This window comes from Sinocyclocheilus anshuiensis, unplaced genomic scaffold (assembly GCF_001515605.1).
Source record: "Sinocyclocheilus anshuiensis isolate Anshui unplaced genomic scaffold, SAMN03320099.WGS_v1.1 scaffold1810, whole genome shotgun sequence".
NCBI lineage: Eukaryota > Metazoa > Chordata > Actinopteri > Cypriniformes > Cyprinidae > Sinocyclocheilus > Sinocyclocheilus anshuiensis.
The window spans coordinates 221,068-248,787 of NW_015547669.1; the positions used below are offsets into that span (position 1 = coordinate 221,068).

At 38.3% G+C, this 27,720-nt stretch overlaps 1 protein-coding gene across 1 annotated transcript; it reads right to left on the reverse strand.

Annotated features, from left to right (window-relative positions):
• Positions 1 to 256: 256 nt before the first annotated feature.
• arhgef40 (Rho guanine nucleotide exchange factor (GEF) 40) lies at positions 257 to 27,720 on the reverse strand. The gene is made up of 22 exons (XM_016505101.1): positions 27,503 to 27,720; positions 20,867 to 20,956; positions 20,291 to 20,398; positions 17,394 to 17,679; positions 15,948 to 17,202; positions 15,545 to 15,771; positions 15,245 to 15,394; positions 15,059 to 15,173; positions 14,723 to 14,816; positions 14,537 to 14,623; positions 13,830 to 13,946; positions 12,636 to 12,734; positions 12,360 to 12,511; positions 12,038 to 12,176; positions 10,787 to 10,906; positions 10,441 to 10,632; positions 8,598 to 9,098; positions 5,923 to 6,284; positions 4,229 to 4,478; positions 3,835 to 3,924; positions 2,559 to 2,762; positions 257 to 448 (listed from the first exon to the last, which is right to left on the reverse strand). Exons 1-22 carry the CDS (start codon positions 27,503 to 27,505, stop codon positions 257 to 259), a joined length of 4,833 nt encoding a protein of 1,610 aa, XP_016360587.1. The 5' UTR covers positions 27,506 to 27,720.

Sequence of the window (27,720 nt, forward strand, 5' to 3'; positions counted from 1 at the left end):
TGTAAAACTTTTAACTTTATACATTTTTCTGTATTGCTTTATTGCATTTAAATGTTCAGTTATTTTTGTTATAAGAAAAAGTTATTAATCCTGTTATACTGTATTATGACAGCACTTTTTTAAAACTAAATTTCAATACCGTGATAATACCGTATACCGTGATAAAAGCATTAGCAATTAATCGCAACATGAAAATTTGATACCAGCATATCCCTAGTCAGAGGTGACTGCTGATGTAAAGGTGTGAGGTCAAAGGTTAGTCCTGACCTGTGTTGTGGATGGCGTGAGTCCAGAGCAGCTGTGCGATGTCGTGGCTCCAGGTTTGTCTCTCCTGCACGCTGGAGGCCTGGAGAGTGAGACAGTCTCTGGTGCGGGACGCGTGTCTCACCCACACCTCAAACCTCAGTCCGTCCTCGCCCACGCTCTGAGTGAGACCCATCTCACCCGTCTGAGGAAACACAGGCAGTCAGACGCCACCATACTAACATAGTACTCACGCTCTGTAAGTGCAATGTGCACAGTGTGTCAACTGTCAGTGTGCACCCATTGAACACATGAAGAGTTCAGATGCAAAAGCCTCTTTAAGTACGTCTGACGTTTTTCTTTAAAGTTAGCATTTCTTTCTGGCTACTATGTATAGGTTTCTATGTAAGTACTGGTACATCTGCATGGGTTGAGGCTGGGATTTAGCGCATTTGAAAGTACTTGATGGACAAATACTATGTGTGGAGAGCATTCACTCATTGGAACTGTTTCCCACATATTCATGCATATTTAAAAATCCACATAATCAAACTGAGATGCCATTTAGTGTCAGAAATGATATACTTTAAAAAGAATACACTGAATGTAATGTGTTTGCAGTTATTTGCAATTAACTGAAAATGTATTATAGTTTAAATTTATATTAAATGCAGTTAGCTTAACTTTAGTGTTTTGACCCACTTAAGTAGGACTTAAGTGCATCGTTATATGTAATTTCATTATTACTTCTACTTAAAAAAAAAGATGGTTAAAGTACTGCTGAATGCAGAAACATTTATGATAAACTAAAATGTACTTTAATGCAATTTCTATCGAAACTTGTTTGCCATGTACTTAAATGTATTTGTAACTAATTACATATTTGTATTGGTGTATTTAAGATGTATTTAACACACTACAGTTAAAGCGATAATCAAGTTCTTTACATGTGCTTTAGTATGTTAGTTAACACATCAAAATAAAGTGTACTTTGAAGCATGATGAAAAGATTCTTAAAACATAATGAATTAAAATGTACATTAAAGTAACATTTTTAATTGAACATTGTGCACTTTCTAAAAGTGTACTTAAGTGTGTTAAGAAACATTGTCATGAAAGTGTCTTTAAGTTTTAAGTGGCCTTTACTTTCATTAATAGTATATTATCTATCTTAAGATTTGAAGTAGACTACAAGTGAACATTCAGTACAATCAATCTAACTTCTTTTTCACAAGGCAGCCAGTGCAGTATAAACAAAGCACCTTTAAGGTTTTTGTCTCATAATGCATACTGTAGTCATTTTTAATAAATAGCAGGCAGTATACAGTAGTGTGCAGTACACTAGCATTCCCCTCCGAACACAGCCTGCGTGTGTTGTTTAGTGTGTGTGTGTGTGTGTGTGTGTGTGTGTGTATGTGTGTGTGTGTGTGTGTGTGTGAGACCTGGACCTGTAATAAGTGTACTTTACATCACTGAGGATAAACCAGCCTGCTAAATGAAAAACCTGTTTTTAAAGGACCATGAAACCACATTTTTTGAGACGTTAACAGATGTGTATGTGTTGCATATTATTAAAACAGTGATATCAGCACACACCGATATTTGTGCATTTGCATTTATTCATTTAGCAAACGCTTTTATCCAAGGCACACATTTTTGCCGGTATATGTGTTAGAAACCAAAAACATGCAATCATGGTGTTGTTGGCACCATTTAGAGCTACAGGAACAACATAATTATATGATTATTTATATATGATTAGATTAATATCTTAAATTCGTTTTTTTATACTACTTAGCATTATTTTCTGTTTTATTTCACTTTTAGCTTTAGTAATTTTAATACTCAAGCTTTACACTTAGTTGATTTCTCTTTGAAGGCACCATTTTCAAATGATTTCGTTTTTTTAATCTTAACTTCCTCAAATAGTTATACTTTATTTCAGCTTTATTTTAATTAACAAATATTTTAATAGATTTAGTTCGCAATAAAAACACTTTACCGGAAAACACTACATTTTGAAGAATAAGATATTTTGAAGAATTGTTTTTGTCCATAAAGTGAAAGATTAATAATTACAGACCAACAGCTTGGAAAAATGTTAAAATATTAAGTCACTGCATGAACAATCCATAAAAACATATTTGATTTGATAGCTATCAGTATTGTTGTTGTGCTTGACCCTTTATATCGCATAAAGCGCAATCTGTTATTTTCTCTTTGACCACCAGGTGGCAGCAGTGCCGTGGTCATGTGACCTCACAAAGACACACTGTAGACTCTGCTGTGAGTGAATGTGTTCTTTGAGTTCATACCGGACACCCTGTGATGAGATCACTGGCTCGCAGATCCTCTCCGTGCCGCTGGGCGTGTTTTAGGATGGAGAGGGCGGAGTCAGAGGTGGGGTTGAGACCGCCCAGTTCCTCCAGTGTCTGGCAGTACTGCTCCAGTCTCTGAACCGGAGTGGAGAGACACTGAGGAAACGGAGGAGCAGGAACAAGAGAAGAAGACAGCTTTGACTAGAGAGAGAGAGAGAGTAAACAGATCATTATTTCCCACATCTAAAAAATGGCACAAATATCAAAAACACATCTGCCACCCTGTGGGCAAAGACAGTAGTGCAACATAAACTGTTCTACAGTACACTGAGCCAAGAATGGACAGATCAGCTTACAGCCAACTTGTGAAAAAGAAGTGTGCCTAACTGTATCGAATACATACTTCAATAAAATGCCACTTAAGCGACTTAACGAGAGACCCTTTCATGCCTGTTTCTTAACATGCTTAGTACACTTTTAAAAAGCAACCTTTTTTAATAATGTCAAATTGAAAGTTTCACTTTTAAATGATTATGTTAATAATCATTTGTAATGCTTTTAAGTCCACTTATTTTGATGTGTTGACTAACATAGTAAAGCACATGCAAAGTACTTGATTATAATTTTAACTGTAGTGTGCTATTCAATATTACATTCATTATATTTTTACATGCACTAAATTGCAACCTCATCATTACAAACATGTAATTACAAATATATTTAAATACAAGTATGACAGTATATTTTAGTTTACCATAAATACTGGTCAGTACACTCAACAGTGCGCTTTAACCATATTTCAAGACAATAAGAAGTAAAAATGAAATTGTGCTACTAATGAAAAAGCCCTACTTCAGAGGGTCAAAAATGCTCTAAAATTCAGCTAACTGCATTTAATATAAATTTAAACTGAGTTTTACATCCAGTACACATAGTAGTATACTATTGTATTATATTTTTAGTAGTATATTCTTTTAAAGTATATTAAATATGTACTAAGTACTCATTTTAAAACTAAGTGTACTTTTTTACATGGGTATAAACTGGCCTCTCTTTAAATTTTTTAAGGAACAAAAAGCACACATTTCATGCTTTTTTGAACGATTTTTGGGAAAAAAAACAGCACAGAAAGTAGGTAATGTAGAATGGACTGAGGCTCTGTTTCACACTCGATTCATCAAATGTGCCATATGGACACACAGCTATACCTCTCCTGCATGTGCTCTGATGACATATGAATCAATTAAATGAAACTTTGACATTGCTTTCTCACCCTGAAGAAGTCAGCAGCCTGACTGATGAGCAGAGCGTCCGGCTCAGGTCTCATCTGGATGTAGTGGGAATACAGAAGAAACTGATCCTTCTGTGCAGCAGAGAGAGCAAACAGACATCAGGAAATACTCCATTCATATGGATGCATACCAACATTTCATAATTCATAACATTCTGGTTATGACCAGTATTGTAGTGTTTTTCAGCTTCATTCGCATTTATGTGGCTGTTTTTAATTTTTCTAAATAAAATTTCTTATTATATGAAGATCACATTAAAACAGCCTTGTTGTTACAATTATTTAATTATTTATTTTTAACATGTTGTCATTTACAATGAAACTGTAATTTTGCCAAATTATGGGAAAACGCGTTAAAATGTGAGCTGTTACTCACATATTTGCTGAAGCAGTCGGTCTGCTGCAGTGTCTGGGAGAGAGCGCCCTCCATGGCCGGGAGGAGTGACTGCGAGTGGAAGGCAGAGAGGCTCTTCCAGTTACAGAAGAGTGACTCTGTCTTCCCTCTCAGCACAGACGGGACGTCTGAAGACTCCAGGAGGGGCAGATAGTTCTCCTCCACACCTTTAAGAACAGCCACATACTGCCTCTCTGTGCTGACCAGCCGACACCACTGTAAGTACAGCTTGCTGTGACAGAGAGAGAGAGATTGACCCAAAAACATGGCTTATCCTTAATGAAAATTGATCTTGAAATGCTTTATTTGTCATTGACCTGTAGTGTTAAAAATCTAGCTACTCCACTTGCACTTTTTCAAAGTGTTGATTTTTGGTAAATTGTATGGAAACCAATGGAGGTTCAATTTGACCCTTAAAGGGTTAGTTCACCCAAAAATGAAAATTAGCCCATGTTTTACTCACCCTCAAAGCATCCAAGGTGTATATGACTTTCTTCTTTCAGATGAATTCAATGGGAGTTATATTAAAAATTTTCCTGGCTCTTCCAAGCTTTATAATGGGAGTAGGTGGCTGTTTTTGTTCAACAGTCCAAAAGTAGTCAAATAAAGCGCGCGCATCCATAATAAAACCTGCATCACACAACTCCGGGGGGTGAATAAAGGCCTCCTGTAGCGAATTGATGCGTTTTTGTAAGAAAAATATCCATATTTAAAATGTTATAATCATACTTCTAACTGTTGACGTAGGATGTACGCGTCGCGCCGGTGATTAGTGACGAACGCGGAAGCGCGGAGGAGAGACAGCAAAACAAAAAGCCGGTCACGAATTAGAAGCATAAAACAAGGATTTGTAAAGAAAAAATGTAGGAGGATTTTGATATAAGCCAAGAGGAGACTGGTTTTCCTTTGCTAAAGTAAGGAAACTTTGCTTCCTTTGCTCCTGTTAACAAACTCACGAGACTAGTATATCTCAGAGGCGCGCGTGACACATACGTCCTCCGTCATCCGCCGGAATGACCTTGCACGCATGACAGTTAAAAGTATTTATAACATTTTAAATATGGATATTTTTCTTACAAAAATGCATCGATTCACTACAGGAGGCCTTTATTCACCCCCCGGAGCTGTGTGATGCATGTTTTATTACGGATGCGCGCGCTTTATTTGACTACTTTTGGACTGTTGAACAAAAACACCCACCACTCCCATTCCCCCATTGTTACTCCCATTGTAACGCTTGGAAGAGCAAGGAAACATTTTTATATAACTCCGATTGGATTCATCTGAAAGAAGAAAGTCATATACACCTAGGATGCTTTGAGGGCGAGTAAAACATGGACTAATTTTCATTTTTGGGTGAACTAACCCTTTAGCACAACTCATGTCACCAAAATTTGCACAGCCTTTCCAAAACAAAGCTATGTGTCGAAACTTTGCACATTCATGACCCTAAACTGGAAGAAAAATTTCTGGAAGAAATAACTGGGAGAAAATCAAATGCAACAGGAGGGTGCAGTGACTCGGGAAGCAATAATAAAATAACACAAAATAAATGCATTAAATTGGCAGCTCTAGAATCGCAATGTCATTTATTTAGCGCCTTAATGAACATTTACGAATATCCTCACAAAGTAGCTTCATCAGGTGATTTTTGAAGGGAAATCTCTCACACACACCTCTGTGCGGTCGCTCCCGCTCTCTCCACCCCCGTCTCTCTTTCGATGCGGTTAAGCAGCACATGTTGGCGCGTGAAGCCCGTATGATCCGCCACTTCTTTACTGCTGACCTCCACTCCTCTGATCAGCACTCCTCCTCCAGTGGGATCCCTCCATCCTGGAAGTGCTGCAGCCACCCCTGCCGTAAGGATGGGATCCGTCAGCGCCCGGCGGCCCAGCCAGGACAGCGGAGAGGACTGGCCCGATGTGGACTCGGCGGGTTTAGACACGGCGGCCGAACGGTGTGGGGCCAGCAGAGCCTGGAGGTCAAAACTGGGATGACGCTTGCGAGGGGGTTTGGGAGGGAGGGGCGCGTCTGTGGCCTACAGCAGGACAGAGACAACCAATGACTTAAGCACAAAGTATACTTCAGTTTTTACGTGAACATGAAGTCCTGCGTACAGTGTGCATGACGCAAATTTCATCACCAGAATAGTATGCGTGCACTGCGCATGCACCACCTGATTTTTGTAACCAACTTTAGTATGCGTAGGTCGCACATGCACATTGAATTTGTTTGGCATTAAACAGTTGTTCCACAAGGTGGCAGCACTGGTTGTGGCTAGAAGGGATACGGCCGGGAAATAACAATAAAGTAAATTTGCTACCTATCACATTCTGTTTTATTAATGTCTACACCTATCCAACCCTAAACCTACCATTACAACAATGCAAAAACAGTAATTATTGTTGTTCAGCATGACAAAAATGACGCAATGTTGATGTGTGCATGCCCAGTAAGCCCTGGTGGCCGTAGCTGCATCCCTTCTACCTCAACCCCGGGCCGTTGTTTCACAGTAGAAAATGAAATTAAAAAGACAAAACAACTACAACAACAAAATAGCGGAGGTTGCAACAACAGATTTCTGCAATGACAAGCGCTCATGTGAGAGGGTTATGAAATACAAAGTACGAATTTTTCTCGGTCATAACATCTGATGAAAAATAGTGCAGACGCTGGACAAAGGTGAAGCTTTCTAGAGCACGTGTTGGCTGCCTGCATTCGAGCATGCTTTCAAATGGTGTAGACTTTTTTGTACGCGTACATGCATAAAAACGAAGTATACTTTGGGCTACAAGTGAGTATTCATTTTAACATACAATCTTATTAATCTAAAAAAAAAACACGCAGGACACAAAATGAGCACTTACCAAACAACAAATGCAAGTAAAGTTGCTAGTTGGCTGAATGGCAACTTTTTTGATGAATTGCAACATAATAAATAGTTTAAAGGTGCAGTAAACAATTTCTGAGAAATGCTGTAAAAGTGGATCACTGACCACCAAAGCACACCTGTAGCCAATCAGCATTAAGGGGCGTGTCCACTCATGATGGGGGATGTCCCTGTGTTGCATGTTGGTGAATTTTAGGGCAGAGCTATTAAGATGGAGTGTGATCCCTTTGGGTAGGCATGTGTTTGTTTTGATGATTTCAAATATCGAGAGCGCTTCTCAGATATCACTTACTGCACCTTTAAATCTACAGTATATGATTTAAAAATACGTCCTTACTATATGTTCTAATGTTATACATGGGGTTGCTAAGGCATTGCTGTGCATTTTAAGGGATTCTAGGGAATTGCTAGAGTGTTGGTATGTGGACTTTGATATGCAATTTGCAAGGTGTTCTTGGTGGTTGCTATGGTGCTGTGTGAGGTTCCCAAGGTGTTGGTCTAGATGGTTCCTAGGGGGTTACTATAAGGTTAATTGGGTATTCTATCTGGTTGCTTGGGTGTTTTGGGTGGATCCCAGGGCATTGGCATGTGGTTGTGGTTATGTGGCTGCTAGTGTGTTGCTGACTGTTTTTAGAGTGTTCTGGGTGTTTGCTAGGTTGTTGCTAGGGCATTGTTATGCAGTTTCTAGTTGGGTTCTTGGTGGTTTTTAAGGTGTTCTAGATAGTTCCCAAGCTGTGACTAGCAGGTGTTAGGGTGTTGCTATGCGGTTTCTAGTGGCTTACTGAGCCGATTCTAATGTGTTATTGGTGGCTGTTAAGGAATAGGTAGATAGTTGCTAGGGTGTTGGTATGCATTTACGATGATGCTGCTAGATGGTTGCTAGGGTGCTGTGGGAGGTTCTCGTGGTGTTGCCATTCAGTTTCTAGGGTGTTGCTGAGCAGTTTCTAGTGTGTTCTTGGTAGATAGTTGGTAGGGTGTTGCTAAATCATTGCTAGAGTGCTGTGAGAGGTTCCCAGGGTGATGCCTAGAGTTATTATGCAGCTGCTAGGGTATTCTAGATAGTTGCTAGGGTGTTATGGGTAGATCCCAGGATATTGGTTTACAGTTACTGTAATGTGTCTATGCAGTTGTCAGGGGGTTCTGGGTGGTTGCTAGGTTGTTGCTATTTGCTTGTTAGGATGTTCTGGATGGTTCCCAGGGTGTTGCTATGCAGATGCTAAGGTGATCCAAATCATTTATAGTGTGTTCTTGGTGGTTGCTAGGGAGTTGCAATGCAGGTGTTTTGGGTGGTTTCAAGGGTGTTGCTATGTGGTTGCTTGTTAAGTGGTTGGTGGTTGATAGGGAGTTGCTAGATAGCTGTGAAGGTGTTAGCATGCGTTCACTAGGTGGTTTTTAGAGTGTTTCATTTTGGTTGCTGAACTCATGACTGCGACTCCCTCACACTAAAACATGCACACTTACATTTTTCTTGGCCGGGTGCAGAAGATTTTGCAGAAACTTCCCCCCTCCTGGATTCACCACCTCTTTCTTCTTTTCCTCTCCAATCTTGAGCGTTGAGCAGTTTTGTGGTCGGAAAAGAGACGCCAGTGAACCCCAGGACTGCAGGCCCCCCTCTCCTCCTCCAGGGCACCAGTCCGGCTCGATCTCCCCCTCTAAATCCCCCAGGCTGGACGTGCTGGGAGCGGGAGTCCTCCCTCGTCCCCCCGAGTCTGGCTCCTGACCCTGGGCCATTGATGAGCCTCTTTCCGCCTGCAGGATTCGGCTCTTAAACTGAGCCAGTGTTTTCTGATAGCGCTCCAGAGTCTGAGACCAGAGGTCGAGCAAAGCCCCACCTCCCAGATCCAGCGCAAGAGCGCGAGCGTCCTGGAAACGTGATGGAGGGATGGGAGGCAGAGAGGAGAGAGGAGAGGATGAGGAAGAGGAAGGAGAGGAGGATGACACCACGTCACACCACTGAGACGCCTGCAGAGAGAAAAAATGGAGAGTTAGTCATTATTATTAGCATACGTGTATGTATGTAGGGGCAAATACTCTAAATGTAAAATGTTATATTGCACTCTGGTCCAAAAGTCTGAGAAAATGACTAGCGAAATTTTGGCAAAATGTATCACTGCAAAAAATTATTTTCTTACTTAGATGTTTTTGTCTTGTTTCCAGCCAAAATATCAAAACATTCTTAAATCAAGAAGGATTTTCTAGACAAGTAAAAATTATTGTCTTGTTTTCAGAAAAAAAAACATGTCAAAATTAAGCGAGTTTTTGCCTGAAACAAGCAAAATAATCTGTCAATGGGGTAAGCAAAATAATCTTGTTTTTTGTTTGAAATAAGACTATTTTGCTTACCCAATTGTCAGATTATTTTGTTTGCTTTCTGAAAACAAGACAATAATTTGTACTTGTCAATAAAATCCTTCTTGATTTAAGAATTTTTAGATATTTTGGCTGAAAACAAGACAAAAAAACTAAGTAAGAAAAGCATTTTTTGCAGTGTATTATTGTCGACTGAGTAATTTTTGATTTCATGTCATCTGTTTATTTCTTACCCCACTGGCAAACAGTAAATAGTGTAATAGTTTTTCCTGTCTTCTAATTATTATAATTAAGGATACACTAACGTTCAAGAGTTTGGGGTTGGTAAGTTTTTTTTTTTTTTTGAAAGAAATCTCTAATCCTTGCTAAGGCTGCATATATTTTATTAAAAATACAGTAAAACAATAATATTGTGAAATATTGTTACAATTCAAAATAACTGTTTTCTATTTGATAAAAAGAAAATGTATCAAACTGCATTTATTTGGAATAGAAATCTCTTCTAATATTATAAATGTATTTACAGTCACTTTGATCCATTTAATGCATGCTTGCCTAATTAAAAAATAAAAATAATAATAATAACTTGCTGACCCCCAAATTTTGAGTGGTATAGTGTACTGTAAGTTGGGCGTTCTGGCATCAGTACCATACTGTGTAAAACTTGAGTGGAAAACACTTCAAACTAATGCTATAAAACGGACAGTTCTGATTTTAAATTCTGAATGGATATACCATATTCAATGCATTTGAATACTGAAATCTATAACAATTAAGCTACTGTAAACAACTAAACTCTGCTTATGTTGACATGCTCAAGACATGTCCTCTCTCACGTCCACCTTCGCTCTCTTTTTTTGCATTACTCCATAGTAATGTAAAGTGGTCCTGTCCTGGCTGTAGAATTATATCTACCATGGAATAAATAGTAAAGAGATATCTTGTCACATACAATCATACAGTGGTCTTGTGTGTATGTTTGTTTGTGCTTTACTTCAGTAAGTGTAGACAGCAGTCGTTGTGTGTTGTCCAGCTGTGTCCAGCAGTCTGACAGACAGTGAGACATGTCTCGCACTTTTTCCCTTATTGGAGGGAGTTTGTCCAGCACGGCTCTGAGACCGGGCCAGTCCAGCTCAGACCAGTTCTCCACCTCTCCCAGCAACACCAGAGTCTCACTGTGAAGCTCCTGATAACACGCACAAATGCAAAGCAAAGCTGCACATGAGTGGAATAGGTAAGATCACATATATATATGATCGGATATCAAATGTGTGGGAATGAGGAGCGTCTCAGATCATTTATAAGAGTCCATTTCAGCTGTAGCTGTGAAACAGACTCACCATCGCAGATTCTCTGAAGCTCTTGAACTTGTGCTGTTTGAGTGACAGTCTGCTGAGAGACAGAGGAGGATGTTTATAGTCCTCGAGCTGCTGCTGTACGTGCTCTACGTCTCTCTCACACTTGAGCAAATACACACACACACACACAGAGAGAGCGAGAGAGAAAGAAACAAGAAGTCAATGTCATTTGTGATGAAACAGCATGATTATGATCAAACTCAAAACTGTTCATTATTTCCCTCAGGAAAAGAACAGCTCACCCAAAAATGAAAATTCTCTCATTATTTACTCATGTCATTCCACACCAGTATTACTTTCTTTTCTTTGAAAAGGCTGAAGTTATGCTATTGTTAACTAAAGCTAATATATACACTACTGTGCAAAATCTCATATACATATACATATATATAAACAATTACAAAAGCCAGTGAATTAATCAAACTTGCCAGACCAATTGATGAATAAATCATTTAGACAGTTTTTTTGCAAATCAGATAAACCAATTTAATAAAAGATTAAGAATTAGACATTGCTACTCATCACATAAACTCAGAAGGAGAGCCAAAGCAGATGTTTGTGAAAAACAACTTTAATTTCTGACTTAAAATATAGTGAATTAATCTTTATTGGTGCATTTTATGTTCATGTGAAGAACTATTCCTTACAATTTCCTTACAAATACAATATTCACCATCCTTGCATGCCATTTTCATAATGAACTCATCCAAAACAAACTGTGGACTGTGTTCCTGAATGACTTTATTGCTGTTAAATACACTATCATATCAGTAAACCAACACGTTGCCTAAATGGTCAGCATGGCTCTCCTAGAGGCTTAAAAAACAAAACAGTCATTCAGAGCAAGTGAGCGACATGGTGCGTCCAAACTGGAATGCTCCTATTATAATCAACAAAGCTGCATGTTTACACAGTTTCACGTGACCGTTTGAGTTCATTGTCTGCACGCAATTCTGGATTCTCTCGAACATTCCCGTTATAATCAGCAAAGTTTACACTGCAAAATAACTCAACTCTGGGCCTGGCGGGTCAAAGTGCTGCAGAGCTCAGTTTCTAATCCTAATCAAACATATCTGAAGCTAATACAATTTTCCAGGATTACTTGAAAATTGCAGACATGTGTAAAATCTGAAAATAAAATAATAATAATAATTGGAATTAAATAATTTGTAACTAATACCTAATTAATATTCCATTGACAGATCTCACTGTTCTCTTTATCCTCACACATACCTTGTCCAATTTATCCACAAGTGCAGCCAATCTCCGCAGCGCTTCCAGGTCACGACCCCTCTGATTGGACACACGCACCAGCCGGTGAAGCGCATCATCCACACTGTCATACAGGTTAGAGGTCACTGCCAGAGCAGCCCTGAATGCACAAAGTAATGCAATACTACAGTCAGACAAGCAGAATTACATTTGCAACATTTTAGATTTTAAGTAAACTACTGTTAAATGTCCACTAAAGATTACATTTAAGTGAAGCTAAGTGAAATGTGAAACTAACATGAAACTAGTGTTATTATGCATTCTCTTTGAACTCTATTCATACTTGCAGTCTGGTGATTTCTGTGCCAACCCTGATGTCCCATTGGCCAGAACTGCCAGCCAAGCCCCGCCCCCCTGCTGCAGCTCTGTCAGCCGTTGGTCAGTGAGGATGCCTGTCATTAACTGTCTGTGTTTGTCGACGCTGAGGGGAACATTCTACAGGCGAATAGAATTAGACAGTCTGATGATGAATCAATCTTAAATACCACACAAACAAATATGTACTTAAATAGACTTGAAGTAGACAGCAAATCATATTTTACATCAAACACTGCTTCACCTTAATGCAGTCAGGTAGTGGTTCTGTGTCCATAGACTGCAGTGCGTCTCCCAGCAGGGTGAGGGCGCTCTCACAGCGCTCAGTCAGCTGCTCCAAACTCTGTGAAGAGCATCAGGAAGAGCATGTTAATCTGCTGCAGATGTTGGGTCAGGCTTGTGGTAATTCTTCAAATGTTTATATTTAAGTTTATTGGCGTTTTTATGGGTGTAGCTTTACTGTTTTTTTAAACGTAAAAGATGTCTTGTTGTGGGACATATTCTAAGTATGTTTAACCAAAGTGCTAAGTTTACACAGACACACAATGACGTTTTTAGAAAAAACACGTGCTGTATTTTAGCCTTTAATGCTACAACATCCTATATCATGTAAATGGCTAGATGTTACCTAGCTAGTTTCTCCTAGCCTGAATTTTTTTTTTTTAATATTAATATTAAATTTTCATTTAAATATATACATTGCCTATAAATAAGTTTCAATATATAAAGCTTTTAAAATTACTAAACTTATGTATTTTCTTTTGAGCTCTTTGTGAAACTAACTAAATTATTAAATTCAGCTGATTGTATTGCATAGTCAGATATTTTCTTTCTGCTGCCTTCTCAAACGTTTGCTGCAGCAGCAGTGTTCATTCCTGCCTTGTAAATGCATTTAAATGAATTATATTTTTAATAACGACATCTCTTCATTTTTAACAGAGAAGTGAATTGCGCTGACTCTCGCGAGAAGTGAATCAAACTGACGCTCTCCATGTTTCGTGTGATTGGCTGTTTGCTGCACGTGTCACACTTTCAGTTAATCACAAACTCTGGATCAACCCTGAGTTGACAAAGCACGTTTATATCGACCTTTGTGAGCCCGCTGATCCTGAACGAAACTAGGTTTGATTAGTTTGGTTTTGACAACTCTAAACCTACCCTGAAACTCAGAGTTTGTTCATCTCGCTTCGTGCTACAGGCCACAGGACATTTCAACATTGTGCCGTGTTTACGAGAAACCACGCTCATACAGTGAGCACTAATCACTGGAATTGTCAGATAAGTGGTGTAAAATGGTATAAATACATTCAAAGTTTTGTTTAAAACTGTTAGTAGCAAGTAAACTAGATATCCACAAGCTGGAGAGTCATAATAAGCTGTACTGCAGACCATGCCAAAAGTCTGGCTATGCAGGACAACATGCCAAGTGATTTCTTACCAGTCTGAAAGCGAGCCAGTCATCATGCGAGTGGTTAAAGTCTCCATCCATTTCTTTGGGCAACTGCTGCTTGTCCACAAACTGCTGAAGGATGTCCGTACCTCGTACTGTATGCACCTGAGAGTGAGTAAAATCTCTAATGAGTTTTATCATCTACTCAAATGCTTGAGTGCCAGACTGAACGTTAACTTTTCCCGCTGGAACTGAACGAACTCCCTGGGGAACTGGAGGAGCTGACAGAAAGCAAACATGCTGCCAACTCGTGTGTTGCAACTCTATGAAATCTTTGCTTTCTATGTGTCTGTGAGATAGTCTCTGTGACATAAATAATAAAATCTTCTGTTTGAGGTGTTTGCATTACACCTTTCATGTTTTATATATAGCCTTCCATGAAACATTTTTGGCTACTAGATCTAATTGTTAGATATAAATGCACTGATAATACAGATGCAATCCAGAACTAGGGCAGTTAAGCATAGTTCACAACAGCAACTAAAGGAGGCTGTGCTATTATAAATGTCAGATCATGGATGGCATATCTTGTCTAAATTCCTTTCCTCATTTTCAGCTTTGTAGATTTCAGGTACCAGTAGCTGCTCATCTGTCTGTCTTGGGGGTTGAGCTCAAAAATGATTGAAAAGCCCATTTCCTACTCCGTGCTAGCCCAAATTGATTGTTAAATATTATCTCAGTGAATAAACATGCACCTCTATTCCATCCAGACATGGTTGGGTCGATTCATCTTGTTGCTCCGTTAGGATAAGGACTGAGTCAAGCCCTGTTTCTGCCTGTCCCTGTTAGACACAAGCAGACACATACACCCAGACAAAACATATTTAGAATCAATGCAAAACACCCACTGGACCACAAACACCATCCGTGCACTGACTCACCTTGAAGAGCTTCAGTGCAGAGAGACAGAGTTCAGACGGGGCAGACTTTCTGCTGTCCGCTATGACAGTAAGACCCTTGTCTCTGGTCATAGGTCTGTTATTTCAAAATAAGCACAACACAGAATGCACATTAGCTAAACACAGTAAAAGGTCATGAGACAGTGCCCTCCAGTCTAAAATTCAGCGAAACACCAGGGGTTTACCCAGAATATGAAAATACTCAGCCAGCTCTAACTTTTGCTCGCTCAGTATGAATGTTTTCTCCCAAAGAAACCAATGCATGTAAGGTGTAATGACAGTCATGATCGTCTCTGTTTCATGGGTTGAATAACAGACCTGGTAATGTTGTAATAGCAGGACAACACTTTGATCATTTCATCTGTGTTCCATCCATCCTCGGGGAGGTGACTTTCTGTGATAACCAATGCTCGTCCCAGTCGGTCCATAGTACCTACATGAGAAATTACTTAATGTTAATGGAAGAATAAATAGTTTGCAACCATTAAAAGTAAGAACATCTACCTGTTAATATTAGCTTTCCTGACTGCAGAAGATTGAAATCTAGGTCTCTAAGATGAGGAGGGGGACATTTGGACTCTAAGTGAGCAGCAGATTCGGATAATCCCATCTCATTTTGGGAATGGTCAGGAAAGGATGTGCCAGTCTGGCTTTCTGTAATACATGTTAAATTTGAACAAATTGAGTATGGAGTAGGGCTGCACGATAAATCGAAATGGAATCGAGATCGCGATGAGTGAGCTATGACTTCAGCACTCAATGAGAGGCCACTTATGAGAATTAATTGAGACAATCACAACATACCTCCATCTTTGGCTTTTGACTTTGCATCTGTTTCTGTTTCAGTGGCTGCTACACAGCCTTTGCAATCCTTAGATAATTTGGGAGCCTCCTCTGATTGGCTAGAATGGCTGATTGGTTGGGTGGCTTTGAGCGGGTTCTTTGAGTGAATTTGGTCACCCTTGCTTTTATGTTGGACACGGCCATTGGATTTGGTCTTCCCTTTGCCTCCTTTGGCTTTCCTTTTCCTCCTGTAGGAGGCAAATTTATCTTTTTTTAGTGATAACACAATTTGTATGTGTTTATAGTGGGTATGATATCGCTTGTATGGGCAGTACTGAGCACAGCAATATGGTGCTGACAATTAAAACAATTTGAACAATTACCATCAAATATGCACTGGAAATTCAAATTTACTTAACCATACCTGGGTGCTCTAAATCCACCTGTTTTTACTTCTTTTCCTCTGGGACAAATAAGGTTATTTGACTTTCCAGAACACTTTTCTTCCGTGGCGCTTACAGTACCTGATGGTGGCAAACTTTTATCTGTTTTCTCTTTACTAGTATTGTCTGAGTGTTTGGTTCTGCTTTGTGCACAGCCTGATGAATCAGATGCATTGTTCAGGGAAGAATCTTGGAGAGACATTGTCCGTGTCAATTTCTTATTTATGTCTTCTGTTTCTCCATAAACAGCCAAAGGGACAGCTCCATTATCTGCAGAAGTGGAGGGATTTGCTAATGTTGCAACCTCATGTCTACTGTCTAAAGTGTTGGTCAATGTTTTATCATCACAGCCACAGTGCGATCTTTGATTGTGGTCCTGTTGTCCGTCTTCCAGACTCTCTGCTTTGTTCTTAGCCACATCATTATCATCTGTGGAACATCGCCTGCTGGAACATTTCTTTCTCTGACACTCTTCCCAGGGCAGTGTACCCCCATTCCCATCTCTCTCTTTTCCTACCCCTGGCCTCCTCTCTTTGGCCAGACTGTCCATGCAATGAGATCTGCATTCGAGACCTACTGGGTCTCTAGCACCTTCATCAGAGTCCTGGAATGAAGGGGAATATGATCTTCTTTGGTGACCCAAATCAATGACACGAGGCAAGGGCCGTGAGGTAGCCAAGTCACTGCACGAAACTACACCATTCTTGCCGTTGTTGTTGCTATTCCTTCGTACCAGACTTCCAGCCCTAACACCAGATTCAGTCTTCCCATACCCTCTCCCCTTCCCCTTTCGTAGTCGTATTGCTTTACCCCTCCTACACAGGGGCAATGTTTTGGTCTTACATATTCCATGCATTTCCAGATAGCGCTGTTTAGGATCAGCACCACCATCTGGGCCTCCTCTGGGCTCTAGCAGCTCAACATAATCTCCAGCACCATCAGCTACTAGATGATCATCACTGCGTCTGCGCAGGCATTCTAAGGCAGCCCCAATCTCCGCCTCATTCCCATCTGGAGGCAAGTCATCCTCTTCATCCCAGGACCAGGAATGATGCTCCTCTGAAGAGTTGCCCCAACCAAGGCCCAAACCGCCTGATGACAAGTCAGTTTGGTCAGGATTGTCTTGGAGAGGATCAGATGGATTGTGGAGGAGTTTGGGATAGACCACCTCTTCCCATGGAATACGGACCACTCCATCACATGTACTCACCAGACAGGTGTCCAAACATTCTCCACCTACATGGTAAGAAAATTTGAGAAGAACTAAGTAAGAGGAAGAAGGTCCACTCTGTGTATCATTCTTAAAAAGGCAAACAAAAACTTAAGACATTGCTTTAAACATCATGACACACTAAAACTTCCTTGCTCCCATTTCTCCACCATCTACCCTAACGATCGGTCTCCTTATTCCTCCATTTTTGTCTTACCTTCTCTCTTGCAGCCACGCTCCTTGTTGATGCAGTGTAGCCACTCTGAAGTAAACACCAGCGGATGCTGTGACTCTGGCACTAAGACCTCCTGTACATTCCTCCCACCAGATGCAAGGCACTTAAGAGCAAGGCGAGGACAACGCGTCGAGAAGGGGACCACCTGTAGGTAGAAGTCAGTACTATGCAGGAGTCTCCAGTCCAAAGTAGAGAGCTGTACTACTACCTTCTCTCCCAAACACAGTGGCCAACCAGAGTGCAAGAAGAGACAGCCCAGATACTGAGACTGAGAAAGAGAGAAAAATAATTGTTACAAAGATAATCTGTCTAATGTCATAGCGAGGGCTGGGCGATAAATCTATAACGATAATTATCGCGATATAATTTTCCTCAATAAAACGATATGAAGAGTTCGATAAATGTTCGATATAATGTATATGCGCCTATTAATATTATCAGGCAACACAAACCGGTTTCTTGATTTGAAACAATATTACATGCAGAAACTAAGAAATTATAATTTTTTTCTATTAAGATATTTATTTTAAGGAAAATTAATGGTCTGGTTTCTACAACTTTCAGTTTGGAGCAAAAATCTGGCTTTAAACTTGAAAGAAATAAAGATTGACATTTATCGTGATAATTATCGATATCGACTGATATGAAAAAAATTGTGATAATTTTTTTGGCCATATCGCCCAGCCCTAGTCACAGCAGACTAACAGTTGCAGTAAAACCACAAGCCCAAATTTATTCTAGTTTGTTGCACAATGTTAAAACACTCAAACAGTGGAATACACCGAATACTAGGGCAGGCCATTATACTGGCAGTCATGATAAACTGGTAGGAATTTGACAACCAGTAGAGATATTGGATTATCTACTTTATCATGGTTACGCTCGCATTACATTGCAGTGTTGCTTTGTCATGAAAGTTTATCCTTTTCATGCAGTTTTAAGCTTTGCACTTTAAACTTAACTCAAGTGATTTTAAACCATTCAAGCAAAATAAGACACAAGAAAGTTCTCAATTTGGTACAAGCATGCTGTTCTGAGAGACAATCTTCTATGCACACACATCTAAAGCACATGCACAGAAGGCTGCCTGTCACACAGCATTAGTACTGAATTGAGTCCTGTGCCTTAACCGTCAAATACACAAAGATATGTCAAAATGCCTGTAGTATTCATGTAGTCACAGTTGGGTATGTCTTAGGTGAATGTAAATATTTGGGAATGGAAAGAAATGGTAGTGTGTCAATACATTATACCGGATCCATGCATTAGGTCTTAAAGTGACAGCAGCCTAATATACCTATTACTGTATGGAGATAATATTATCAAACAACAAAAGAAAAAGAGAAAAAATCAATCTCTGCTCTTGACTGAATAAATTTGGTGGGTTTGTCATTGTATATTTGATTCATACAGTGAAGATATGCAATGTTTTATTTTATGTATGATTTCTTTTGCTATATACACCTAAATAAAAAAACTTGAAACCGTGTTTATTTCATCTGCATCTTTGTCCTATTGTATTTATTTCTCCTATTGCTCATTTCATTACTGACTGTTTGCTTGTCTTAAATAAGCTTAAATTAATTAAATTAGTTAGACTAGTATTTTGTTTGCTGTGGTATCGAAATTAAGAATTGGGAAAATCGTGTTATCTAAAATTGTGGTAATGTAACAACCTTATTCCAAACAAAATGAAGCAAAACACAACCACAGCCAATCAGTACACATTGGAAGTTTAATAGTGAAGTAGAATTTATACTTAAGAAATGTCAATATAGGCATGTCCACCTAGTATATCTAGACCTTAACTCCTGAGAAGCTGCAAATAACTGCATTTCAAGATCCTCTTGGCTAGTGCAACGTTGCTCATTACCTCAACTTTGTGTGCATCATTAAATATTGAAGCGTGTTACAAACTACACATGTATCATTAATCATATAGTCTCATTTCCTGCATTTGAAAGTGTTTACTTACCTCACAACCCGCAAATCTTAACGTAGTTCCAAATGCTTTATCTTCAGCATATAGGCTTAATTATCCCATGACATGAATCCCCCCTCATCCGTGCCCACTCACAGGACCGTGATCAAATTATGTTCAGGAATCCATGCCACTCCCCTCCTACATCATCCTCCCTTTTTTTTTTCTAAAACCCCACCCTCTGTTTTATGGTATGCAATTTACTGTCATTTTAAAATATATAAAAGTGTCTTCAGCACATCTGAAGAATGATTGTGAAGTCATATTCCTTCTTCCTCCAGTGAACAGCCCCTAGTTTTCTCGTTTTGATATTCCCGTTCTACCCGCTTTCTCAATGTGCCCCAGTGTTCGGTCTGTTTATCCCTCCCCCATTTCTCAAGCGAACACTCCTCCAGCCTTTCTCAGGCCCTCATCTCTCTCTTTCTCACACACACATATGGTAAGAATTACAGCCATGACTCAGACCGAGGCTCTTGTCCCTGGCAGCTTCTCGTAGCGTTTCATAGTGAACATTTTCCGTGTTTGTGAATGACATACATGTGTGTAAGGGAAAAGTGCTAAGTGATTTTATTACAGCAAGTGGCATTAAGAGTGGTATTGGTTAGTAGATTTTTAGGATTTCAAATATGATTTACAATTGGTTTCTAAGAAGTTCTAGGTGGTTTGCTGGGTGTTTGCTAAAGTATTGTGGGAAATTGTCTGATATGGCTAGGGTCCCTCCTTAATTGCTCACCTCTCCTCAACAAACTGAAGTTTAATTGTTAAGGACCGGGCTTTGAACACACCTCTAAGATTAAGGTTACTTTTATTGTAACCTTAACCCTATTTAACCCTAAGTATGGTCAACAGTAATAGTTGTGCTTGCCTTAGCAGCCACCACTAATAAGTGAAGACTTACACACGCATGCTGCTGTAATCTGTGAAGAAGGTGTTTGGCAGGAATGAAGAAATCCAGCAGATATCTCAAGCTGTCGTGCTGATAGGTGGACTCGAGTACGGAGAACACCTACATGACACAAAAACACATGGTAAAGAAAAATGGTCAAGACAGACTTTGAATGTTGGCTTGCTGAAGACATGAAGTCAAAAGGTTATTTAGTCCATGCAGTTTTTATAATTAAGCAATGATAACTGTGATTCAGAACTGAATGTTAAGGCTTGGGCAGTTTGAAATCTTTGAGAGTTTTAAAGAGATTTTAAGTGTGGTTGCATTGGGAAAAAATGGTTTAGGTAAAAGTATTTTTATTTGTTTGGACATTTGATTGTCTTCTACATGGAAAACCGTAATAAGGTATTGCGCTGAATTTGGTAGATGTAACTTGAAAACTCTTAAGAGGAGTTACAGTCAGAAATTGTCAATGGAAGTTTATGGGATATTGGGAATTTTAGTTTTTTCAGCTTTCGGAAAACCAACAACCCAATCAGTTAGAAAACTTACATAAAACACTGAGAAAGGAGAGATTGATGGTCTCACCTGAGAGAGGAGAGGAGGAGCTGTGCTTTCAAAAGGAGGGTAGAGGGAAGATAGCGCCCCCTGCACACAGTCCTCTACCGCCTCTGAACCCTGAAACACAGATTATATCAACACAAGCTGATGAGAACATTCACATGTTAGTCATCACACCCGGCAGCTTGCTCTTCTCTTCCTCCCCACAAACACAACTTCCTGTTTTGTGTTCCAGAGAGCATCTAAAACTTCCTGTGGGCCAAATGGTCAACTGCACTGGATTCAGAAACTCTGTGTCTTGTCTGAATACTAAAAAAAAACAAAAGAACGATGCTACTAAAATTTGTACTTTTTCAGTGGACACTTTTAACAGACTGTGATAATGAATTTCATGGTCATCTTGCATCATTTTATGCATTTTCGTTTAAAAAAAAAAATGCATTCACATTTAGAACACTATACTTTGTATTATTATACCTTTGCATCAAATTACAAAAACCTAGCTAACTTTGCCGTGAAGGTGTTTCTAATTCAGTGGCTGTGGGAGTGATGGTAAATTAGACATTGTTCTCTCTTCTGACTGCCGTCATCGACCCCCCTCTATTTTTTTTCCTCTTTCTGAAAGCTGTAAAAACACTATTATGGAGCTTTTCTTCTGCTATTTGAGCAAATGTGAACACACACACACATAAAATATACCTGATGCAGTCTCCCGTTCACCACTGCAGAAGTTTACCCAAACTATGAATACTTCCATTTCTGAGAAACCCAGAAATATAAAGGCAATTTTAAAATTAGTAATCTGATTTTAATAAATCAATTTAAAAACAACAATTTACTGATTTTTCTACATTTATATAGCAAATTATTTACAAGCTGCTTGTTATCTGTTTGTTTGTCTCTGAGCAAAATTATGTTATTAGGATAATAATAATAATAATAATAATAATAATAATAAATTAGTATTAGTACTATGATAAAGTACTATATTTTCAGTTCACAAAACACATATTATGCTCTCTGAAGTCTCCCACTCAGTGAGCGGTGAGTGGAATAAACAAAAGATGAGGGGAAAGAGAGAGCGAAAGTCAGCCAGGAAGGCCGGCGTGTTTGAGGAGGAGTGGAGGGTGAGGAAAGGAAAACAACCCGAGAAGGAAAATGGCAGGAAAGAAAGTAAAACGAAAAAGAATGCAAGGAAAACTAAATTAAAGACAAAACGAGGAAGAAAAAAACCCCGATGATTTTAAGACCAAAAGGTGAATAAGTCACATGAGGATAATCGAATGCACACACTGAAATCAGGCTGGAGAAATAGCTAAACATATTGCCCAGTGTAAGAAAAAAACCCACTAGTATTATATTTCAGTTAGCTAGTTATATCTCAGTTAGAATCTTTCCACTTTTCCATTTACAGTATTGCATTTGCATCTGCTCTGTATCTTAGAACTTGCGTTCTAACTGAAATACACCACACAATGATTAGTCAAGACAGAATACTTACTATCAAACTCCATTCGACACTGAAACACATGCATCATTTCTATTCTTTATTTTTATGCTTTGTTTATTATTTAAAGTTTGGTAAGAGACACATATTTCAGGTCTAGAGAAGATTTCAGCAAGTACCAGTTTTGTCTCAGATGTTTCTGCTAAACTGCCTAAAAAGTTAAAGAAAAACGACTGAGCTACAGTGAACATTTGCTCTCAGTGCTGTTATTGTTAACTAAACTAAATCTATTAACAAATCATTTAGCTAACAAAAAATAAGTGATAAGTGAAAATAAGATGAAGTACTAAAATGACTAAAACATAAAAATAAAGCTAGACATATTTTAAAACAAACTAAAACAACAAAAGCACATAAAAAAAAAAAAAAACACTAAAATGTTAAAATTACAATTAAAACTGAAAATATAAAACTGACAATCAATCCAGTTATTAATATTGCAGTTTTTGCAATCGGGTGCTGTCACAGTCCAGAAAAAAAAAAATAATAATAATCTGATTTTTCCACAGAGCAAAGATGCACTATATTTCATGCACTCTGATATTTACAGTATTTAAGTAGATAGAATAGAAATTAAATAAAGAGAGCTAGAGTTGGAGGATCAAGGTATTATTATTTTTATAATAAATGAAGAGAAAACAAGCAGATAGATTAGAAAAGGATAGACAATACTAGATTTTTGTTTTTCTTTATATTTTCATAGTACTATCTGTTTGGATCTCAACAGCCCTAGTTCTCACTCACATAATGAAATACTGCCGAAACACTTTTTGTGTAACTTGTTCTGGTTTGTAAAGACATGATGGAGAGGAACTGCTGCACAATTTGCTCTAAAAATGTTGGTCTACAAATCAAATACGCTCTGTCTTGCTCATTTGAAACACATTCTGTGTCAGTACCCACTGAGAATTTCTGACAGATGAAACCTATTTATTCAGGCCGTCCTTAAGACTGACTAACTGCTCAGACAGTCCAAGTAGTCAGTTTAGGAAAATGTGTCATTGTGCACATCGGTGTTTCTGAAAATTGCTGTGTGAATGTGTCAGGTTGAGAGGAGATTAATTAAAGTATTTATTCAGGCCGTCCTTAAGACTGACTAACTGCTCAGACAGTCCAAGTAGTCAGTTTAGGAAAATTGCTGTGTGAATGTGTCAGGTTGAGAGGAGATTAATTAAATATTAATATTAACTGAAAAGTTCTTCATCTGTTTTATCAAACTTCTGTAATGACGTATATAAGGAAGCACATCCACAGCACAACCTCAAGCACGATATAACACCAGCGGCACTTCCTCTCTTTCGGTCGAGACGGTCGAGAGAGATACAGTTAGAGAGAGAGAGAGAGTCAGAGAGTCAGAGAGAGAGAGAGAGAGAGACAGAGAGAGACAGAGAGAGAGAGAGTGCTGAAGAGCAGAATGATAGAATCCAGATGCAGGCGGATGAAAGAGAGAGAAAGAGAGCAAGATAGACGGTGAATGGAGGAAGAGAGCCAGAAAAAAAGATTCAGAAGGAACTATTTCCTCTTTCTTAGAGGAACTCCACACACAGAAACATCTGATCCAACAGCTTCTTTTGTCTTAAATCATGAACAAAGTGGAAGTGCAAGCGGTTTCTATTCGAAGATCAGGAACTTAAATGTGACTCTACTAAAGGAATCCCGAATTTAGGCCAGAAATGCAGTTTACACACTTATAAGTAAATACTTGCTCAACACATTAAATACATCACGTGTGTTCTTGTGTAAACATTGCATTCAAATACATTACAGTTAAGGTCGGTTAGATTTGTAAAATAAGTCTCTTTTGCTCACCAAGGCTGCATTTATTTGATCAAAAATACAGTAAAAACAGCAACATTTTTAAATAGTGTTGCAATTTTAAATAGCTGTTTTGTATGTAAGTATATTGTAATATGTAATTTATTTCTGTGATGCGCAGCTGTATTTTCAGCATCATTACTCCAGTCTTCAGTGTCACATGATCTTCAGAAATCATTCTAATATGTTGATCTGCTGCTCGAGAAACATTTCTGATTATTATCAATGTTGAAAACCTTTTTTTAGGATTCTTTGATGAATAGAAAGTTCAAAAGAACAGCATTTATTTGAAATAGTAATCAGAAATAATATTATAAATATATATTTTTTTTTTAATTAGTGTCTGTACTGTCACTTTTGATCAAATTATTGCACCCTTGATGAATAAAAGTATTCTTCTTTAAAAAAACAAAGCAAAAAAAAACTCATTGACCCCAAACTTTCAAACAGTATATTGTATATTAAAACGGATGTGTTACTATTCAGGTAGCTAGATATATACTGTATATATACAGTAATAAATAAATAAATACAAATTGAGAAATGCTCACATTCCTGTACTGGTGTTGAGTGTTTCAAGGCTTACTGGCCTTCACATTGACTTTGCTGTGCACAACAGATCTGTCCAATAAAAATGTCTCACTGTAGGGTGAGATGTGTGCATGTGTGTATCTACAGTAGCCTTAATAATTATTTGGACACTTAAGCTTGTCTTGGACACATGTAACAAATATCTGAATATCATTGCACAATAAATATCAAAGCAAGAGTCAACTGAAAACAAACAATGCCAGAGCTTTTCTCCATACTAACTTTACTACTACTTAACTACTTTATATACTAGCTTTTCTTCAACATTTGTTGTCAATGTCTGTGAATCAGCTGGTGTTCTGCTGATGTTTATTGCATGTCCTCAGGTTCACACAGGTGTAGTTACAGATCCACTAACCATCACAAAGTGCACTGTATCTATTGTGTTACCATTTCTAATGCAACAAACTCTTTCAGTCTTTAAAACGAACAGCACTTGGTTTGATGGTTTGTAATCTAATGCAGTGATATTCAGACATGTTTGAGCATAACATAAGTGCCCAAATATATAAGCCAATGTATGTTTATGCTCCTATTTTATTCTGCATTCCACTTCTACTCTAGCTTATGTACTAATATCATTGTTTATTTATTTTATAGCCATTGTGCACTATGTATATTATTAGCTTTTAAGACAAATTACTTGTGACGTTCTTCATTTGTGGATCTTAATTTGTTCATCACGGATAAAACATCTGCTACATTAATAAATGTGTGTGAGAGAGAGTGTGTGAGTGTGTGTGTGTGTGTGTGTGTGAAGCCTGGATCAACTGCTTGTGTGCTTGAAATGTGTGTGTGTGTGTGTGTGTGTGTGTGTGTATTGATGTGTTTTTCCATGCACTCTCACCTCTCCCAACTGAAAATAATTCATCTCCCTCTATTTAAGGTCTTATGTGGAAAATGCAACTTCACCCAAACCACCGTCACGTCTTTTAATTTCTCTTAAAGTAAAACAGTCTCTCTCTCTCTCTGTGTCTCTCTCTGTCTCTGTATATCCAGCCAGACGGCTCCACCCTGTCTCACACACACCAAACACTGGCAGCAGCTGAAGTCACATCAGCATTCGGCCCTCATCTGTCTCAGTTATTATTTGTATACATGCTGACAGATGGACAATAACACGCGTCTGACACAGGACGTCCAGAAGACTGCAATAACATCATTACTGTCACTCTATTAACACTGTTATATCTTGTGTTATCTCTCTGATATGAGCTCACAGTCATGGAAACCAATTACAGTTATTAAAAGATTCCATTCTATTTGTTTCACTTTACTCTTTTTATATGCAATTGATGCTTTTTATGCAATTCTGTACTATTCTCTTCTAATCGTTTTATTTTATTATATGCAACTCTTATAGTCTACTAATTCTATTCAACTATGCAATTCTATTATAAGGCTTTTTCAACTAAACTATTCTGTTTGTTGAACTTTACTCCTAATTAGATTTTTTTCAACTACTGTTAGTCAATTATTCTACTCAATTAGTTTAACTTCCTTTAATTCTGTTATATTTTACAATTGTATTTTCACTATTTTTTCTATTTATTTTATTTCACTCCTACAAATTGTTACATTCTATGTGTTCTATGTGTTTCAGTTTACTTCTATTCTTTTAGTTGACTCTATCCACTTTTATATTATTCAACTATTATGTTCTGCTAGTTCCACTTTACTTGTATACAACTATGCAATTCCAAGTTTCACTTCATACTTCTTCAACAACTTTATTCAATTTGCTGAACTGTACTCCTATTTTTTTTTTTTCAACTATTCTATGTTATTCAATTATTCTACTCTATTGGTTTAACTTTCCTTAATTATATTTAACTATTTTTTACTGCTCTGTACTATTTTTACTACACTCCAAAAATGATTGTTATTATTACTGTTTCATTCAACCATGCAATTCAGTGTCACTTCGAATTCTATATTCCTATTGCATATTTATCTCATGTCAGACTTAATCTATTTTATTCAGCTATACCCCCCTCCCCCCAACACACACACACACACACAACCACTTTTCTATTCACGTGGAAGCCACAGAAAAGTAATTACACTCCTTGGTTGGTGAAAAAAGATTCAATTTGATGTATTTCAGTTCACTCTTACTCTGTTTTATCTCATACTCATTCATTTTCCCATCTGTTCTATTAGTTCCAATTTACTCCTATTCAACCAAGTCTATAATATTTGTTTCAAACTTAACTTTTCTATTCTATTCATATGAAAGACAGTCATAAAGACAGTCCAGGGACCCTGAACAGAGTCTTGTCATAACCACTGCATTTAATATGACCACTGCAGACTGTACACTAATACTGGTTCTCTTTCCATCAGTTGCTTTCAGAATCTTTTTTGTCATGCCATTTATTTAGTTTGATAACATGGCTAATACAAACACAGATTTCCAATAATAAACATACGTAGCAATGACAATTTATGACCGTCACATATTCATACTGTCGTTTCAAACAAAGAGAGACCGATTCCTTTCTGTCTGAAAGAAGACGCTACACAGACATCGATTCAAGCATATTCAGCAAAAAAAAAAAAGTTAGTATTTTACAAGTTAGTTTTGCAACTTTGTATCAGCTATCGCAGCTCTTCTGTTACCGTCTCTTTTAGACGAAACGCCTGTGTTTTCCTTATTTTACACCCGTTTCTTACAAAGCGTGTTCTAAATGAATTGATGTAAAATGTAAAGTCTGTGAACTGAGACAGACAGACAGGGCTGGACTCACCATGACTTCACACTGCCTCCGGAGTAACTACATCGCTCTTAAACGTGTTTCTGAACATCCACACAGACTAACGAAGGAAAGCGTCGCTCCAGTCTGGAGTTTTCTGAAATGCAGGAGTTAGTTTGATGGTGGAGGGCGAGAGAGGCATGCAGTCCCTCCCATCTGCTGAACAAGAGCTGCAGTGAGTCTCAGTCACTCTTTCCAGCGTTACTCCTGCC

Excerpts from the sequence above, each read along its gene's own strand:
- arhgef40 (XM_016505101.1), bottom strand. Across the intron at positions 12,512-12,635 it reads CACTACCTGACTGCATTAAG|AATGTTCCCCTCAGCGTCGA; the intron begins GTGAAGCAGTGT and ends ATTCGCCTGTAG. Across the intron at positions 10,633-10,786 it reads GCTTCAGAGAATCTGCGATG|GAGCTTCACAGTGAGACTCT; the intron begins GTGAGTCTGTTT and ends GCGTGTTATCAG.